Here is a 19,262-nt window from a genome sequence, read left to right on the forward strand (position 1 = left end):
ACGATACAGAACAGACTACTTACTCCACGAGATGTATGAAGATCTATGGATAACATCATAAAAGCTTCTAAATATCTTGGATGTAGAACAACAATGTGTTGAATATTGCCATCTGGTGCAATGAACAAACGATAGTGGTCACTGTACTTCGTCATAAGAACTTTTGCTAATCCTTGATACCATGACAGAGACTGGCTGAGAAGCGGTCCTAACTGAACGTCCACGTTACTCAGTGGTTCAACCGTTGCCAGCTGAAGTAGTTCCGAGAATTCCTCATACGACAACCCATAAACCTGCATAGAGAATTATTACTTGTCAAAAGAATATAATCATACACAAACATTATCTTAGTATAAACTGTACAGAATTGTGAAATAAAAAACTTTTCGGTGTTACGGCTAATAGCAAAAATAGTTTGAACACACCTATGCTTTAATAAATGCTATATATATATATATATATATATATATATATATATATATATATATATATATATATATATATATATATACAGGGTATTTCAAAACAACACCGACCACCGACAACGTTTGGGAGGTGATTCCTGACACCAAGATAAGACAAAAAGTATATATCAATCTGGGTGCACAAATGCTTCCTTTCGGAGTTATAGGCTGCCCAAAACACGAAAAAATGAACTTTAAAAGTCCATAGCTCCAATACTGTGGTACCTACTGTAGACGGGTCAAGCCTTCACTTAAGAACCAGTATATACCCTATCCAAATATCGATGTTTCAGAATCCTGCTGTACTTCTGCAAGAGTTTCTACAGAGGTAGTTGGTAGATACTTGAAATTATATGCCCTTAGCCAAACTCCCTCTATAAAAATTGTTGCATGAGTACCGCAGGATTCTGAAACATATATTTTTGGATAGGGCATATATTAGTTCCTAAGTGAAGTATTGACCCGACTACGGTAGATTCCATAGTTTTGGAGTTATGGACCTTTAAAGTCCATGTTTTTCATTTTTTCGGCAGCCTATAACTGCGAAAGGAGGCATTTGTGCACCCAGGTTGGTCTATACTTTTTGTTTTATCTTGGTGTCAGGAATTACCTCTCAAACGTAGTCGGTGTTGTTTTGAAACACCCTATATATATATATATATATATATATATATATATATATATATATCGTTGATTCGAGATTTTAGGGAAAAAATAGAAGAAAGTTCGTTGTATCCAATTTTTAGGCTAAAAGCATTAATAATAATAATAAATTGTTAATTCCTATCTATTTATCAATACTTCTAATGATTCTAGAAGACTTTCTTCTGAGAAGTACATGCGATCTAAAGATGAGCCTTTGACATTTATTTATTTATTTCCTCCAACAGCAGGGTTGAGAATAATCCAGAGTATTTTTAAAAACCCAGTCCAGTGGGTTTTATTGGGTAAAATTGGGTTTTATTAAATTGTGCACGTACATTTAAAACCGTATTCCTCCTTAAAATACCACTTAAACATTCATGTCCCGTTGTACTCATTTGGAGTGAAACTATGAAATTACGGAAGTCGCACAAAGAAATCCGTGAACACTCACCCGCTTTCCGTGAGACAAATTTTACACTTGGAACTTTCTTATATTTCAACTTCTACGAAGGAGGATGTATACTATCAAAGAGGTGGGTAATTATATGTAATATAGAATAGGGATAAAATCACTCACGATTCAAGTGTCCGCTGTCGTGACAAGATTTCCTTAACTTCCCTCAAAACATGGCAGGCAAATACTAGGACCGTACCTCAAGTCCGGAGCCAGAGATGGAAGAAAGTGGCTTTATTAACTCCTTTGGCACAAACACAATGTCACGCACATATGTCACCACCTATCATCCCCTACAACCTATATACTTGATTGTCTTACGTGTCATCGCTCTTTGCGCTCGATAATATAGGGTGACGACGTCCCTTGAAGTTTGCGCTTGAAACGAAGCCACGTGTTTTGGGGTAGCGTAGAAATATTTCCGTTTTTGCTTCGCGAAAGTGGAAGGAAAAGAAAAATGAAAACTTTAAGTTTTACGTCCTACGAATATGCCGGTTAGGCTAAAGGAGACGGCGATTATGAGAAATGAATGAAATGGTGGAATGAAGAAAGTGTGAGGAAACGGAAGAACCCCGAGAAAACCCACAAGCACGGTGTTTGTTCACCACAAAGTCCACACGGCGCGAGCTGGAATCGAACCAGGGACTCCAAGCACCGGAGGTGAACGCTCTACCACTGAGCCACCGCGCCCCCAAGGAAAAGGAAGTTTACCGTAATGTTTATTAGTACTTTTAGATTCACAGTTCATGCGCAAATATTGAGCAATGAGCATTACAACGTTTTCGCCCTTTCCCTCTCCTCATTTCCTTTCTTACATTCAGAACATTTTATGATTTAGTTCTGAGCCAAGCAAAGGAAGTAATGTTGTTTTAGCTGCCATTTATGTGTGTTTGTTGCATTTTTATTAGTGAACAGTAATTGAGTGATGTCTTTTGAGCGTAATGCGTGGTATATTAAAATAATAAGAGTGTTGTTACTGGCTTCGAATTTTCGATAGTATCTCATTTGTGTTGTCAAACAGAATTGAGAAATATTTATTCCCTCGTAACTATTTTACATATAGCACTGAAACTCGGCATATGGCCATAATATTTTCGAACTAGATCATATTCGGGTACTTCTAACCAGGACCGATCCACGAGGAGCTAAATTAAAAAAATCACCTCTATTTATATCAAATTTCCCTTTTCTCGTACATTATGAACACATGCGCATGGTATCATCTGAAAGCTTGTTTCATTCTGAAGACAATGACGTATTAATCATGACAGTACACTGTTCGGAAACTTTTTATTTTGTATACCCTACTTTTTCCTTATTTATGTATGAAATTTGGTATTGCCAAATAGAACTGAGTAATATGTTTTTCCTCCTAACTATTTTAGATATTGCAACGAAAATTCACATACGCGTTACGTATAGACCGTGGTATTTCTTAAAGATTATGTTAGAGTATCTTTAACCAAGACTACTCAAGGGGCACCAAATTTCAAAAAGGGATTTTGGGATGGGAATTCTCCTAAAATTTGGAGGCAATTTTACCCCAAATTTCCCTTCTTGTTCATCATGCGTAAATGCGGGATGATACCATTTGAAAGCGCTTGTTCTATTCTAAAGATAATAATCTATCGGCTATGACACTCGGATGAGTAGTACTGAAGTTGCAACTATTTAACTGTATGTCAATTTAAAAAAAAATATGCAAGAATCTAAAAGGGTTAACTGGATTAAAAAAGAAAAGTCTTTTTTGGAAGACCTGAAGTTTTTTTTTTCTAAATCTCATTTTCAACTGCCAAATCACATTCTTACTATGTATTTTAGGATCAAAAGACTCGTGTTTCATGCGATAATCGTACTATACGTCACATATTCCACCAGATCCACGAAAATGCGGGAATTTACCGATCTTCTTTTTAATGCAACTATTTCTCGTTTTTGTGTGTGTATTTATGAGGTATAGTGTTGAGAAAATAGAGGTAGATTTTTTTTTTTTTAAAGCGTTTGTCTTTCATTCAGATTATGATATGACAAAAAAGTCTGATTTGTGCATTTGCAACTATCATAAAGGGAAGATTTTGTTTCCTTTTTAGTTTGTGCATGTGTAACTATCCAAATGTAGTGTTGAGAAATTTTATCCAAATGTAGTGTTCTCTTTTAAATTATAATATTATATAAATATAAGATTTTTAATTAACTGACACATGGAGAAAGACATTTTATTATTGTTTTGTACTAATACGCAAGTATGTACTACAAAAACAGGAAACGAAGTCGGATTGCTTTTACCCAGATTACAGTTGAACACCGTTACAAATCGAGCGCGAACGAAATTCGTTATGCATGATTCCCAATCATATTTTTTTTCCATAGTATTCTGTTGTGGATATCCCCTTCCGATAAATACATATTTATACCCAGTTCTTAAACTAGGCATGTAATGAGGAACACGATTAAAGAAACTAATTATGATCTCATTAAGGTTACCATCTCAATTCAAGTTTTGAAGTATATATTTCGAGTTGTCTTTTTTGGGGGGAAGGGTTTACCGTGTTTTTCATGTGGGTTTTACCTCTCCCCCCCCCCCCAAAAAAAAAAAACAATAACTTTAATTCTGGGGAAAACTCCAACAACCCTGTCTAAAGAGGATTTCTCAACTCTCGATACACAATACAATGTAGACTAACGCATTCCAGATCATACTTATTATACATGGGGGAGAAAGAAAATTTTTAGTTGTCATTCCTGATTCTACACTTTTCTAAATAGCAACAGAAACATATGTATATAATAAATACCTAACTATTTATTTGACAATGTACGTCACTCGTCTTTTGTCACTATGCCTCCATAAATGAAAGTTTGCAATACACGTAAAGTATCGATATTTGAACAACATGCTTTTAGATAGACATAGGCACCCGTAAAGGGAGGAGAGGGTACTCCAATGAAGCACTTGGCTAGTATATACTACTGAAGGTTCAGAATTCCCAATTTTCGCACTGAGCTTCCTTAGTGCTTCAGTAAGTAGATGATAGTCACAAGACATTTATTAAACTTACAACCAAATATCTTAAAAATTGATGTATATGGACATGTTGCATATACAAAATATCTAGTTGGTACTTGTTTTGATTATTTTATATCACATGCATTACGCATTATGTATTACCTCTTTTCCTGCGCTATCATCTTTGCGTCTTGTTTTGTCATCAGCTTCTCTTATACTGCACAGCAGTTTATTCCACAGGAGATGTGTTCTACAATGCACCATTCCTTGAACAACCATGTCTTCGATTTGTCGCCTTGCAGATTCTGCTTGCTCCAGAATAATTTGTTGCATTATCTGCTCATGAGACGAATAATACCCAAGGTAATTTACGGATTCTTGTCTGTAAAATAAGTATAAACGAACAGTTACTGAGAGAGGGAAACTGTTCCTCTATTGTTGTGTAAGGTAATATAGACTGAAATAGTGTGACGTCACTTCCTTCTCGTTGCCATGGTGATCGCAATTTTATTTTCTAAACAACAAGTAGCCAAAATATCTAAAGAACCTATGTGCAAAACGAAAACAGTGATGAAATATTTCGGAACTGCAAACATTAGAGTGGAACAAATACATATGTTTCTTTTTAAATATTTCGAATGATTAAAACTGAAAAAAAAAAAAAAAAAGGATAGAAAAGGTAATTAGAAAAGAAATATGTTAAATAATGTTACGTGCATGACAAGCATTGAAATTTTGGAAATCAGCAAGTTCACATGTCTTGTGAAATTTCCCCTCTGATATAGTATATTTTGAGAATTTCTATATTTTCAGGTTAAATTGAACCTTAAAGTGTACTCACCTTGTTCATAATCAGATATTAACTTCAAATAATTCCGGAAAATTTTTGATTCAATAATATGAGTATGATATAATATTGCAAATTTGAAGAGGATTATTGTTTAACAGTTGTTTAAAATATATACTGAACCATTCATAATTGGATGTGTAATTGTTGCATTTTTTCTTTTCTTTTTTTCTTTTTTTTAAGTTGGTAGAGAATATAAGAAAATATGTTACCTACAGTATATCCACTGATGGTCTGGATTGAATTTTTCTAAAGGCTAGCCTTTTCTTTCTTTTGTAATGTATACTTAGAAATAATATTGTGCACTCCCATTTTAAACAGTAGACATTAGAGGTGTAAATGACCCACATTATTCTGACTTTTTCTTTTTTAAAAATCATATATTTTTACAGCTTTCTCTGTGCCAACAGTTTGTCAATCTACACGTTAGGGAGTTTATATTGCGTATAATTGCTTCTTATGGTGGATTGCATGATAATTGTGCTTACATTAACTATTCGGTTTCTACCTTATTACTTAGGGATGTGGAGCTTTTAGAAATAAACTCTTTAGCCCCATTAACTTCACGCGTTTGTACAGAGAAAAACATGGCGATTACCATGGTAACGGAAAGGAAATGACGACATCACTATTCCAGTCTATTACAAGTAATCTTAGTGTATATTCATACTTGCGATGGTTTTAGCCCTACTAATAACAAAAATTGCAAAATAAAATAAATAGAATAAAAATACAGTTACAAATAAAATTACAAAATAAAAATATGAAATCACGATTACGAGAATTTGTAGCTGATTAGAGTTTTTTTTTTTAAAAAAAAAAAAGATTTTTGGCTTTATTTTACGTGTTCGAATACGTTACAAATTCTCACAATATTTCTATCGTTAAACAAATAAATAAATAAATAAAACAAAAAGTCCAAACTAAACAACAATTAACTACTAATAAATATGACTTTACCAGTACATCAATCAATTCATGTGTACATATCGTCAGGGCCGGTCTTAGGTGGTGCGGAGCCCAATTGGGAACATTTGGCGGAGCCCCAGGTTTACAACTAACGTTCACCAAGGCCTGTGAAACCTATATATATATATATATATATATATATATATATATATATATATATATATATATACTGAATATAACATATCTGAGAATAACTTCTCATGAAAAGTCGCCCGTTACTAAAGGCATAGTTGAAAATGAATGAGTGAATGAAAAAATGAATTCATCTTCACTGTTTCAGTCACACTCAATAATATACGATAATCTTTTGCCTGATGTTTTATTGATATTTCTTACTGGTTTTTATGCTATTTTTTCAAAAATCAGAGACTTCATATTTGAGATACATTGTTTATATATTGATCACTAAAACGTGCCTGAATTATATTTCAACTAGCTGAACCTGCGCTCTCTACACAGCGCATCATTCGCATATGAGCATAAATCTCCTTCTCATTCCTCACAACATATGTACATGTCCCTTTACAGACACAAGTGAAAGACGTCTTGATATTTATTTAAAAAAAAAAAAAAAAATCGGCAAGGGGTATCATAAAGGGGAGGTTTTCTCGATTATTTTTTCTCAATATCTCGCACCGTTTGCAAGATTTGAGCCTACTTCCGGTTGGAGTTTCTAATTCATGTATGACCAATGTTTTCTTTCTTCTTGCATACGTAATAAACAAATACATCACATATACAATTAATTATAATGTCAGTTACATATGGTGTTCATTGGGCAAAACACTCAAAAAATAAAGATTTATCTTAGACTCGAGAAATGCTTATCCTTCCTTTTTCATTATTATTTGGCCGTGAAACATACGCTTGAGACATATACAACCCCAATATACAACAATGGGGTGTTGGAATGTAAAACGCGTAGGATATGATGCTTTAGTTTTTTTTTTTTTTTTTTTTTTTTTAAAGTTCAACGCTTCCAGTGTACCCTAAAAATGTAATAAAGAAATGATACTCATGTCGTTTTTAAATATTCAATTAGAACTGGACAATCTACGCAAAATTTGCAATCGATCAGTGAAAACGTCATCTTTCTAGAGCCTGTAATTTCCGAGATCTCATTGTCGAAAGGGTTGGCCACAAACACATAAATTTCCAGAAACATATAGTTTAAAAGAACTCCAAAGATGGCAGCATAGTTCATTTGCATTCATTTTGGAGAAGGCTTATTAAAATACAAAGGTTTTGAACACTAATTTCATATCATAAACTTTATGAAAAAGATATACTTAACTAATGTAGACTATTTAAAGTACAAATACTTAAACTGTTTGTCTCTGCTAAACGTGAAATCACACATGACCGTAAATGAAAGATTTGAAAGCTAAAGTTATAGGTTGGAACTCGGGCACTTTTAATTGCTATTGTAGCATTTTAATAGATAGATGATATAATAATCGTAAATCCCAATTAATTGTGTTTACTGCACAAAAACGCACACAGGTCATACCTCTTTTATTCTGTGAAACATACAAATGCAAATCCATCGACGCGACGGGTGCACTTCAGTATTCTCCCGCACATAGGTTGTAACTCAAATGGAAATGCAGACAATGAATGAATTTTAAAATAAATATTTCATCCTTGTGTCTTGCAATTTTTCAAGAAGGTTCTGTACTAGTATTTCATAGTTTTCTTCTCTTGTAAGTAAGCCTATCGATGTCGAAATCTAGTTTCTTGGCCCAACTTGGCAGAGAAATGTGGAATATCAAGAAACGAGTGTAAGCAAAATTTAAAGTGCTTCCGTACATAAAGACGGCCGCAGTGGCCCAAAACCTGATTTATCAGAATAAGCCATAGCAATGTGTATCAAGTTTGAAAATTTCATTTTATTTGTAAACGGTTAAGGGATGAAAAACAAAAACACATTAACCGACACATTAACATAGCTGATTTATCAGAATAAGCCATAGCAATGTGTATCAAGTTTGAAAATTTCATTTTATTTGTAAACGGTTAAGGGATGAAAAACAAAAACACATTAACCGACACCGGGAAGAAGTAGACATCTATTTGAGGGTATGCTTATCATGCCGCAATAATGAAGTCGGCCATCTTGTATCTCGCTCGACTTTCTTAAATAGGAAGGGGGTCATGTAATATATCAAATTAGGGTAGAATTTTACGAGAAATACAATGGTGAAGTCTTTATTTCCATAAGTTTATATCTGTAAGACATAATGAAATGCACATTGATAGGAATTCGTTTGTTCAAAGATTTCTTAACAGCTGTATCTTTTTGAAAGGAATTCAGGTCAGGAAAACCTAATGTACGCCAGTGAGAACATCGTACCTACATATGAAAGGTATACTATAATCAGCTTGAAATCGTTATCAACTACAAACAAAATGAAATGGTGATGAGACTATCACAAACCTTACGGAACTGATGAAAGATGGATGACATATGTTCCATTGGATTATTTGAGTTAGAAGACAAGCCTTCTTAAGCAGCCACTTATTCAGTACGTACTAGTGTACATTCGGTTTTCCTGACTTTATATATATATCCATGGGATTTTTCGCAGGAGAGGGCTAAGTTTGTCCTCTGGTTTTGTATTTTTAATATAGCTATAATAAAAGAGAGGATATACAAAGAAGTGGCACTGAGGCTTATTTATTTGATACCATCTCGGTATTCACGGTAGTATCACATGACATAATCAGTAAGAAAGCCAGGAACTTTTACTTAGTGGGGTATTCAAAATAAAAGAGGGTGTGCACCCAGAATAATGATATACATTTTTACACAAACTCAAAGAAAACACTATTATTACGCCCAAGGATGTGTGTAAGGAAATTTGAGGGAGTGTTAGAGGTGTTAGGAGTGTGCAGAATATTCCCTGGACATAATATTTATTTTTACAACAGAAGTTGTAAACATGAAATATATATATATATATATATATATATATATATATATATATATATATATGTATGTATGTATTTATGTATGTATACTGCAGCATTAAATTCAGAAAATATTTGCTTAGTTCGCACATATCTTTTAGCATAGAGCAGAGAGCTCCAATCAAATGAAATGAAATGAAATTTTTGAGTTTTACGTCCCACGGTTATGCCGGTTACGCTAAAGGAGACGGTGATGATGAGGGATGAATGAAATGGTGGAATGAACAAAGTGGGAGGAAACGGGTGAACCCCGAGAAAACCCACGCACACTGTGTTTGTCCACCACGAAGTTCACTTGGAGGGAGCAGGGTTTGAACTCAGGACCCCAAGCACCAGAGATGAACGCTCTACCATTGAGCCCCCGCGGCCCCCAGAGCTGCAATCAAATTCTATGTACTAAAATGAGGAAAATGGGACACGGAAACACATAGGGTGCCACAAAATCCTTACTGGCAATATTTGGAAACAATATCTGGAAAGTACATTTGAGTGACATAAATGCTTTCGTAGGGCAACAGAGTCTGGAGGGCATGGAGGGTATGCAGAAATCACCAATCGTCTTTTCTGATGCCAAGGTCTTATTTAACACGAATTTTGTTTCAGGAAAACCAGACTATCAACGGAAGATTCTACGTACATGTTATCAAACGCCTTCTCCAGCGAATGAACCGTCAGGCCACACTTAATCATTTCCAATTTGGAGTCTTCTCTATGATAATATTCTCTCACGTAACTAACATTATCAGGTGGTTTCTGACCAAAAATAGGTCACTAACATCGATTATTCACCGTACTCGATAGATTTGACTCCAGTATACTTCATACTGTTCTAACAAGGGAAGAGGGGGAGATTATATATCGAAGTGGACCAATCAAAAGCACTAATTACGCCTATTACGACACTGTAATAAAAATTTTTCGAATGCATATACTGTGCGAATTATAGGAATATACAGGGTGTCCAAAAAGTCCGTCGCCACCCCTATAAATCAAAAACGGTGCGACAGATGCCAAAACAGGAAAACACGTGTTTGATCATTTTAAAAGTACAACGTATCAAGGCAAAAATTGTTGTCCCAGGGCCACCCGCAAGGTCCTAGGCGGGGTCCAACTTGCAAATGGTAAGGGGGTCAAGTAGCATATCGTTAGAAAACTGTTGGGAAATGAAAAACGACGGAACAAGTCTCGGCTCTCTAAAGCTAGCCTGTGAAAAATGGCAACCGGTCAAAATGTCAGCAATAACGTCATTGTAAAGTCTATGCCCCCTCCAAAAGAAACTGAAACGGTAAGAGAGATGTCAAAACAGGAAAACACGCATGTCATCATTTCAAAAGTAAAAATATTTGTCCCAGGGTCCTCTGATGGGTCCCAGACGGGGTCCTACTCAAAATTTTCAAGTGGCAAGGGGGATAAAGTAGCATATCGTTGGAAAGCTGTTGGGAAGTGAAAGAAGACGTAATACGTCTCGACTCTAAAATTACTCTGTGCAAAATGGCGACCAGTCAAAATGTACACCCTAATTTCGATTCTCCGAACGCATTCATTTTTTCTTTTGCAATCGGCACTTGTTGTTAATGTGAGACACTTGCACGTATTCGCTGTTCCTGGTGCAAGAATTTTTTTGTTTAAATCATTTTATACTTGATAATCCAGACAACGAGCATACGTACCACTTTTGTGCATTATATGTTAACTAGTCAGTTCTATACTCAAAGATGTCAAATGTTATTTCTTTTCTTTTATTTACTTCTTAATTCGCTTTTATTATATTTCTTTGTTTATTTATTTAGAGATTATTGGGCCAAAAGAGCAAAATCTCACAGTAGAGGCATTGCCTTTCTTTCCGTTGAGTATAAGAATTAAAGTGAAAACAAACTAAAACCCTGCAGAAAGAAGAACTAAAACGAAAGATGTTTGTGCAGTGTATCGTAGAGCTTCCGAACTTGTTCCATCTGTTTTCATTTAACAACAGCTTTCTAACGATATGCTACTTGACTCCCTTACCATTTGCAAGTTGGACTCCGCCTAGGACCTTGCGGGTGGCCCTGGGACAACAATTTTTGCTTTGATACGTTGTACTTTTAAAATGATCAAACATGTGTTTTCCTGTTTTGGCATCTGTCTCACCGTTTTCGATTTATAGGGGGCCAACGGACTTTCTGGACACCCTGTATATTCCTATAATTCGCACAGTATATGCATTCGAAAAATTTTTATTACAGTTTCATAATATGCGCAATTAGTGCTTTCGATTACTGTATAAACCATCTTCCACTTCGATATAAGGTATAATCTCCCTCTCTTCCCTTGTAAGTTAAAACGAAGTCACATCAAGGGCAACATGTTTGAGGACGTGGAGGACATTGAGATGGATGTGACGAAGGAAATTGAGGACATCCAAAAAATGACTTCTCCAACAGCTTCCAATTGATGTGGCTACGTAGAAAGCTGAAGAGACGGGGAATATGAACCTTATGAAATCAGGCCGGGAACTTTATTACCGCAATGTGTATATCGAATAATCCACGTTTCGTTTTATTCGATTCCGGTTCTTTAATCCTCATCCAATTTCCGTGATCTTTTTGTATTGATATAAAAACACAACACATACACGACATAGCAGTGAAAATATTATTTACAATATTAAAATTCCGGCATTCTAGGCCACAGTTAGTAACTCTTAGTTCAAGCAACTTCACAGTTGCGTCAATTGTTGTGTCAACGAGCGAAACAAAAATCTGGAAACACGCGCGCCAACCATTCTGCTACATCTCATAAGCACTACAAAAGAAAATAGATTATATTAAGGAGCACTGAATTTACTGTAAAATGTTTTTGATTCCCAACTCAGGTTCACATCACTTTATTGTTGGTCAGCACAATGGACCGGTTTAAAAGTTACTCTAATTATCAGTTAAGAACTAGTGAACTTCATGGAAAGTCAAAATTAACGAGCTAAGACTGTGTAATAACGATCAAAGCAGCCTGCCAGGGTTTTCCCTGAGAGGTATTAGCGTGCTAAATGGATATTTGTCTTAAGAAAGAACTAACTTGTACGCTAATTAACTAACAACAGATGTTACCGTTTCCTACCTTATTCCAATTTGTGTTCTAATCGACGAACCAGGCGCTTCACTTTGTTTCTCAGAAGGGACATTTCTGTCATGTTTGCTGTCAGTAGAAGCACCATCATCAGAACTGTCAGTCAGAATATTTTTAGGTGTTGGAGGCTTAGTGTCCGACTGGTCCAATCCTCCTGAATCAGTGCATGGATTGCAGGAATGTGGTGCTGTTGTCGACACAGTTCGGAACTTCCCTAGTTTCTTCTCCATAACATATTTCGGATATAATTCTCTGCAAGAAAAAAGATAACTCAATTTTAAAGAACAAAACACGTACGCTTGTTTAGTTACGTTCAAAATCACTTCACTTCAGGATGTTTGTCAGTTAAAATGCGATCTTCACTGCCTTAAAGCAGTTCAGACTAAGTAATAATTAACATGGATATTCGTCTTCATTCCTGCTGCATTTTAATAGTGGAACATCTTAATGTTATAGAAATAATCCCTTCAGTGGGACGTAAAAATTGAAAGATTTCATTCAATTTTGTCAGCAGTTTTTGATATTTCCAATTTGAAGGGAAGAAAAACACCAGAAAGAAAAAGGATAGGATACAAATTTTATAATAGGATATTCTTATCTCGAAATGCCTTAAGGTTAGAGACATGTTAGGCAGATGAAATTTAGTATTTAAACTCTCCATTTAACACAAGTGAGCATGTGCCACAGTTTCTGGAAATTCCGCTTTTTAACGAGAGAAAGGAGGGGGCATTTTTTTTCCTTAATATACTAAAATAACTTCAACATTGTCTGCATCATCACGGGAGAACGGGGTGAATCATCTGAAACGAATTTTTGAATATATGGTAGTTAGCAGTTGGGTTGACATAAGTTCTTATCATTTCACTTTGATTTAAATGCATATTTTAAGGGGAAAGAGATTTAAAATATTCGCAAAGAACAATGTCATAAACGTATTCTTCCCGTGCGAGGGACGGATTTTCAGCTAGCAAACTTATATTGAACAGACAGACAGACACATATCCATCCAGTTTTAATGAGTATGATAAACGAAGTACAAGGTATTTATCAACGAGCAAGTTCACTACAGAATTTTAAGCGAAAAACTCACTCTAGAAATCAATAATTTCACCCTTATGCACTGGCTCCAAATAAAATGAAATGAAATGAAATCTTTAATTTTTACGTCTCACGGTTATGCCGGTTAGGCTAAAAGAGACGGTGATGATGAGAGATGAGTGAAATGGTGGAATAAAGAAAGTGGGAGAAAACGGGAGAACCCCGAGAAAACCCACGAACACGGTGTTTGTCCACCACAAAGTCCACACGGCGCGAGCTGGGATCGAACCAGGGACCCCAAGCGCCGGAGGTGAATGCTCTACCACTGAGCCACCGCGCCCCCTGGCTCCAAATAAGTCTTCGGATTACTGATAATAATTTCTTTGTCTTAATCGATCTCTTAAGATTAAACAGACCCTATTATAGGTCATTAATATTTCATCTGATTAATGGAGTATACTCTGTTTATGTTATCATCACGCTATCGCACAAAAGTATTTCACTATGAATTCCTAACATAATATTAGAAAGACAATACGGCATACTTATGTTAATGTATGAAGATATTTTTGTCTATCAACGTATTTAAGAGAAAATACGGGAAAATAGAGTATAAGTGTATTTATGAAAATGAACAAGTTGTAGTTACTGAATTAATACGAGTTTTGAAAACTGTATTTATCAGCTGTATATAAAAGTAAGTTGCACATAAGACACACACACACACACATACACACACACACACACGATCGCACACACACGCACACGCACACAAAACAATTTTTAAAATGCAATTTACGGAATTACAAATACATCTTTGAACTAATCTGTAAATTAAGGAAACTTCCATTTTATAAGAGCGTTATGCAGACTATAATTCTTTAAATTATATTTTGACATGTTTATTTGATATTTCGGCTAACAATCACAAAAACTATATATTTTTTTATACATTCATGCCTAAAGTAGTAAAGCCACACCTAACTATTTCTAACTAAACGTACAGTTTTGTATATAAAAAATTGTGTACACACACAAATCAAACATTTGTGTACACATCTAATCAAAAGTATAGAAAAAAGTAATATAATTATTCTATGAAATATAATGTCCGATGTTAATATTTTGCATTTTTATTATTATTGGTGTTGTATCAATGCTATCTGAATGTATTATTCAGATCAGATTTTGGCAATTATAGAGAATGAGGTATAAAGAAATTTTCTACAATATTTATAGAACACTTATCTTTGTTGTCAAATTCAGTTAATATTAATATTTATATTGTTTACTGAAGGCAGTGTCACGTTATACACCAATAATTACGATAATAGTTTCCATTGTTCACGCTTTGCTTTTAGTATACGTAAATTTGATTTAAACTACTTGTTGAATAAAACATTTATTGTAAATTAACGTGTAACAGTTTCGCCAACTATCCACTTTGGCTTCATCAGACACTATCTCAGTTTGATCGTGTCTGATGAAGCCAAAGTGGGCAGTTTTCGAAACTGTTACACGTTAATAATTTTTACAATAAATGTATTGTTTTGCTCAGAGTGTCAATAATTACGCTCGTGAGTGTGAGTCCCAACGTGTCCTTAAAAGTAACAAACATCACCACGCATTATTCTCTAGTCTACATCAACATTAACTTGTGTAATAAAAAACGATTGTTAAAATTATACCTGCAACTGGTAAGGATTAGATAGTACTTCAAGTGGAGCACATTCTTTTCAAATCCCCTCTGCTGTTCATAGGATGGATAATCGTGAGCCACAACTAGCGTGACGTCGAAGTCATCTGTCTGTTTGGTATCGTTGATATCTCTATACGAAACACGGTGTGGGCTCTTTAGTTGTACCAAAACATACTCATTGTCCTGCAAAGCATGAACAAACAACTTACCACTCATTGAACAAATAAGTAAACTGACAAAGTCATACCATGAAGCATAGTTTTCTGACATTTTACAAGTAATGTGTTTGCTAAAATTATGTAATAGGTATTGAAACATTGGAACACACAAAGTGTACAAAAGACTAACTCCATCTGTATAGTTTTCTTAAACATACAACCACCGACGAATTGGAAATCATTATCTTGAATTAAGTATCATTGCAGACTCTATAGCTTCAACATAGTTTAAATAGAAAGCAAGTCCTGAAAGGCGACAGGGGAATTCGTCATAAGCTTTTGACATGACTATTAAAAGCCACATACAAGAACTGAAAATGAACTCTTAATTTCCATTTGCTGAGATATGGAAAGAAGATACGACGAAAATAAGGCCAATATTTTAATGGCCAACTGAACGTCAATTTGAATCGCAATTAATAATGCAAGTAACACACACAGTAGTACGTCGAAACCATTTACCGTTTTGGCTTTTATTCTTTTCGGAACTGTAGAGGTTTTAGTTACATCTTTGAATTGGTTAAAAGCTTCTTACGATGTTCTGCGATGACAACCCTGTAGTCAAGTGACCTGTCAGGGATTTGAACTACCTGATCCGTAAATGTGACTGTGTGTGATTGAATCGTTGAGAAAAGGGGAAACCTAATTTTGTATCTAATGAATAATTTCATTACTGAAAATTAACCTTTGGAATTCATAGCAGTAGTGATTCTTCAGGGAAGTAACATCGTTGAAAATTAAACTTTTATCGCTTGAAACTAAGGGAAGAAAACTTACCCAATGTATTAATCCTTGCACTAGAGTGGGAAAAGCCTGATTGTTTGGTATTCTGGTCGTCACTGGAATCTTCTGTGTCTTCTTGATGCTACGCTTTGACAGGTAAGTTGTGTTTCATTAAGTGACGGCTTGTAGGTCATTTGTCGAAATTAAGTTGCGATAACGGCTATGCTCAATTTACTGAGATGTGTTTCAAGTTATAGTTATTGGTCACTTTGTGTAATACAGAATGTGAAAAAAAAAAAAAAAAAAAAACAGTATGAGGAAGACCATTTCACAGCGAAAAATATTGATGGCTTCGTGTGGCCCGTCCTTATTTCCTTCAATGATCAAGTGTGGGGAAGAGAAAGATATACGAAATGATTGCTCAAGGTATGTAGATGTAATGGGAAGTAATTATTTTGTTTTATAGCGCTGTGAAATTGGACTATATTTAATAGTAGGAGTGAAGGGAGGAGAGGAACATAGATGAATGAATGGACGATTGATTGTTTATGAGATCAGTGTCAAACATCACGTTACCACATAACGGCTTAAATTGCATTGTATTTACATATGATATTTTATATCATCTTAAATAATAATAATAGAATATTATGCGTGTGTTGTCATCAGTTTCTTGCATAGAAGGGAGTGACCTAGAGCCACCAAATTTTGTACACATGTAAATCTTCACTAAATCTAATCGCGTACAAAGCCGTTTTTCTATTTTCGACTCGGGAAAAAAAATGTATGCACGTTTCTCGCAGTTACTACATCCCGCTAACATTACATATTTGTTACCGGATTTACATAACAGCAGCGGATAAAATACTCGGGCAAATGGAACAAGGATATTCTTTTCTCGCTTTTTAATCAGGTTCTGAATTAAAAGAGGTCAGGCAACGACGAGTAATTACAGCTAGTATTACATAAATCATTATTTGATTAACATTCCTGTAATATAGTATAAGTATTTCTGAAAAAGTCCAAACGAAATTAAATTAAATGAAATCTTTCAGTTTAACTTCCTATAATTATGCCCTTAAGGTTAAGGGAGACGGATGATTAAGGCAAGTAAATCATGACGAAAGATTTGGTGGAATGAGAATGTAGGAGGAAACGGGAGTACCCTGAGAAAAACCACGGACCTGAAAAAGTCCAGAAAGGGCAGTTTACTTATTCTTGGAGGTACGTTGTTTTCGGACAGTTTTCTTAGAAACGACCCAACCGATTTGATTCATTTTTAGTAACAATAAAATAATGATGTGTGCATATTTTATCAGCTTTTTGTATGTACTGATATGAAATTTTTCCTCTCGAAGTTTAATTACGTTTGACTAAAATGTACTATTGTTGAAATGACGCATAGGTAGTCAATATTTCACACTTCGGTGATTGAGCTCACTCAAATGTGATAATATACTCCACTCAATGAAGCATCGCAAATCAGTTCCTTGCTTACAGGAGTACTGAGTCCTAACAGCAAATCATCTGAAAGAGTATTTTCTATTTATTATTCTATTTCGATTTTGTAATTTGGAAATTCCTTTCAATTATTCATAGCTGGAGCGACTAATTGTTACTTGTTACTTGTGATATCTGTTGGGATACTGTCTCACGCTTTGGAATGGGATGAACTCTTAGCTTTGAAACACTAGTATTTCTAACCACTAATTTCTATGGCATTTGTGTGTCTGACCATCAGAAGGCCATTCTCGATACCCCCGGGGTTTTAGAGTGGTGTCAACAGTAATAGGACACAAAACTATTATAAAAAAATATTTTGAAGCAGTCTTATTTTCACTTTTCTTTGATTAATTGATGTATGATGTAAGAAGGATGAATGTTTCGCTGGAACATTTTCTTAACGGAGCGGATAATTTCAGCTCCTTGCGCCTGATTGATATTACTCCCAAAAATAATATCCATTAGAAGTACTACCATGAGCAAAATAAATGACGCGTCTCTTTATTTTGAAGTTTTTTGAAAATATCTCCGTTTTCTTTATATGTTCGAAATTTCGGAAGGTTTCCCCAGCAGGACAGGTTAATAACAAACCCGTTTTTAATATTTGTGTTAGATATTAGCTTAAAATAAAGAAAAATGAAATGAAATGAAATTTTTGAGTTTTACGTCCCACGGTTATGCCGGTTAGGCTAAAGGAGACGGTGATGATGAGAGATGAATGAAATGGTGGAATGAAGAAAGTGGGAGGAAACGGGAGAACCCCGAGAAAACCCACGCACACGGTGTTTGTCCACCACAAAGTTCACTTGGCGGGAGCAGGGTTTGAACCCGTGACCCCAAGCACCAGAGGTGAACGCTCTACCACTGAGCCACCGCGGCCCCCTTAAAATAAAGAAATTAGAAGCAAAAAACATTAAATCGACAGAAATCTCGAGAATTACCAACTCTGCTAAAGTGGGAAATTTTGAAGAACACAAGGGAATTCTGCATTTCAACACGAAGCAGCGACATCTATGTCATTGAGAGAAATGTGGATTAAATCTACAAACTAAACTTTTAACGAATATTTCTGTATGTCTTATTATATGCATTATCTGCAAACTCCAAATATATGAATATATGCTAAGTATTAACATAAAGATAGAGCAAATAGTGGAAATTATCTATGGAAAAGGACGAATTGGTAGGACGATCGTAATGAAATATCGTCTTTACCGGAACAGGCTCAGTTCACGTAAAAAAACAAATAGCTCAGTTAGTTAAAGCAATGAGTCTGTATGCTGAAGGTAGCGGGTTCGATCCCATGGAAGTGCCGTTGTCATTTTTATCTCTACACTACGGTTATTTTATTTATTTTTTTATGTGGGAAAGAATTAAATTGTAACGTATGTGTAAAACTCATGACGATACCAAAAAAAGAAAAAATGCCGTTGTCGCACTTGCATTAGCGTCCCTAATTTTGTTTGCAAACAGTTTCGTAATTATTTCCCCTGTGCTCACTGTTCACCATATGCTCGCTGGCGCATAACGAATGTTTCCCAGTAAATGTTAATTCTAATTTGGAGAATTTTATAAAGTTTTACAATATTTCTCACTAGATACTCTTCTATCTACGTGTTTGGA

General features: G+C 35.0%; 1 protein-coding gene across 2 annotated transcripts in view; it reads right to left on the minus strand.

The window, feature by feature from the left end:
* Nucleotides 1-19,262, minus strand: part of LOC145688108 (KICSTOR complex protein SZT2-like) — a 373,764-nt gene that overhangs the window by 5,369 nt on the left and 349,133 nt on the right. For both annotated transcript variants that reach the window (XM_081761856.1, XM_081761857.1), the window contains exons 55-58: nucleotides 15,185-15,378; nucleotides 12,450-12,710; nucleotides 4,733-4,952; nucleotides 24-293 (exon numbers count right to left, since the gene is read on the minus strand). In XM_081761856.1, the coding sequence (XP_081617982.1) occupies nucleotides 24-293; nucleotides 4,733-4,952; nucleotides 12,450-12,710; nucleotides 15,185-15,378 (945 nt within the window). The remainder of the gene's footprint in view (nucleotides 1-23; nucleotides 294-4,732; nucleotides 4,953-12,449; nucleotides 12,711-15,184; nucleotides 15,379-19,262) is intronic.

Source organism: Thermobia domestica, chromosome 6 (genome assembly GCF_964235325.1).
Source record: "Thermobia domestica chromosome 6, izTheDome1.hap1.1, whole genome shotgun sequence".
Lineage (NCBI taxonomy): Eukaryota > Metazoa > Arthropoda > Insecta > Zygentoma > Lepismatidae > Thermobia > Thermobia domestica.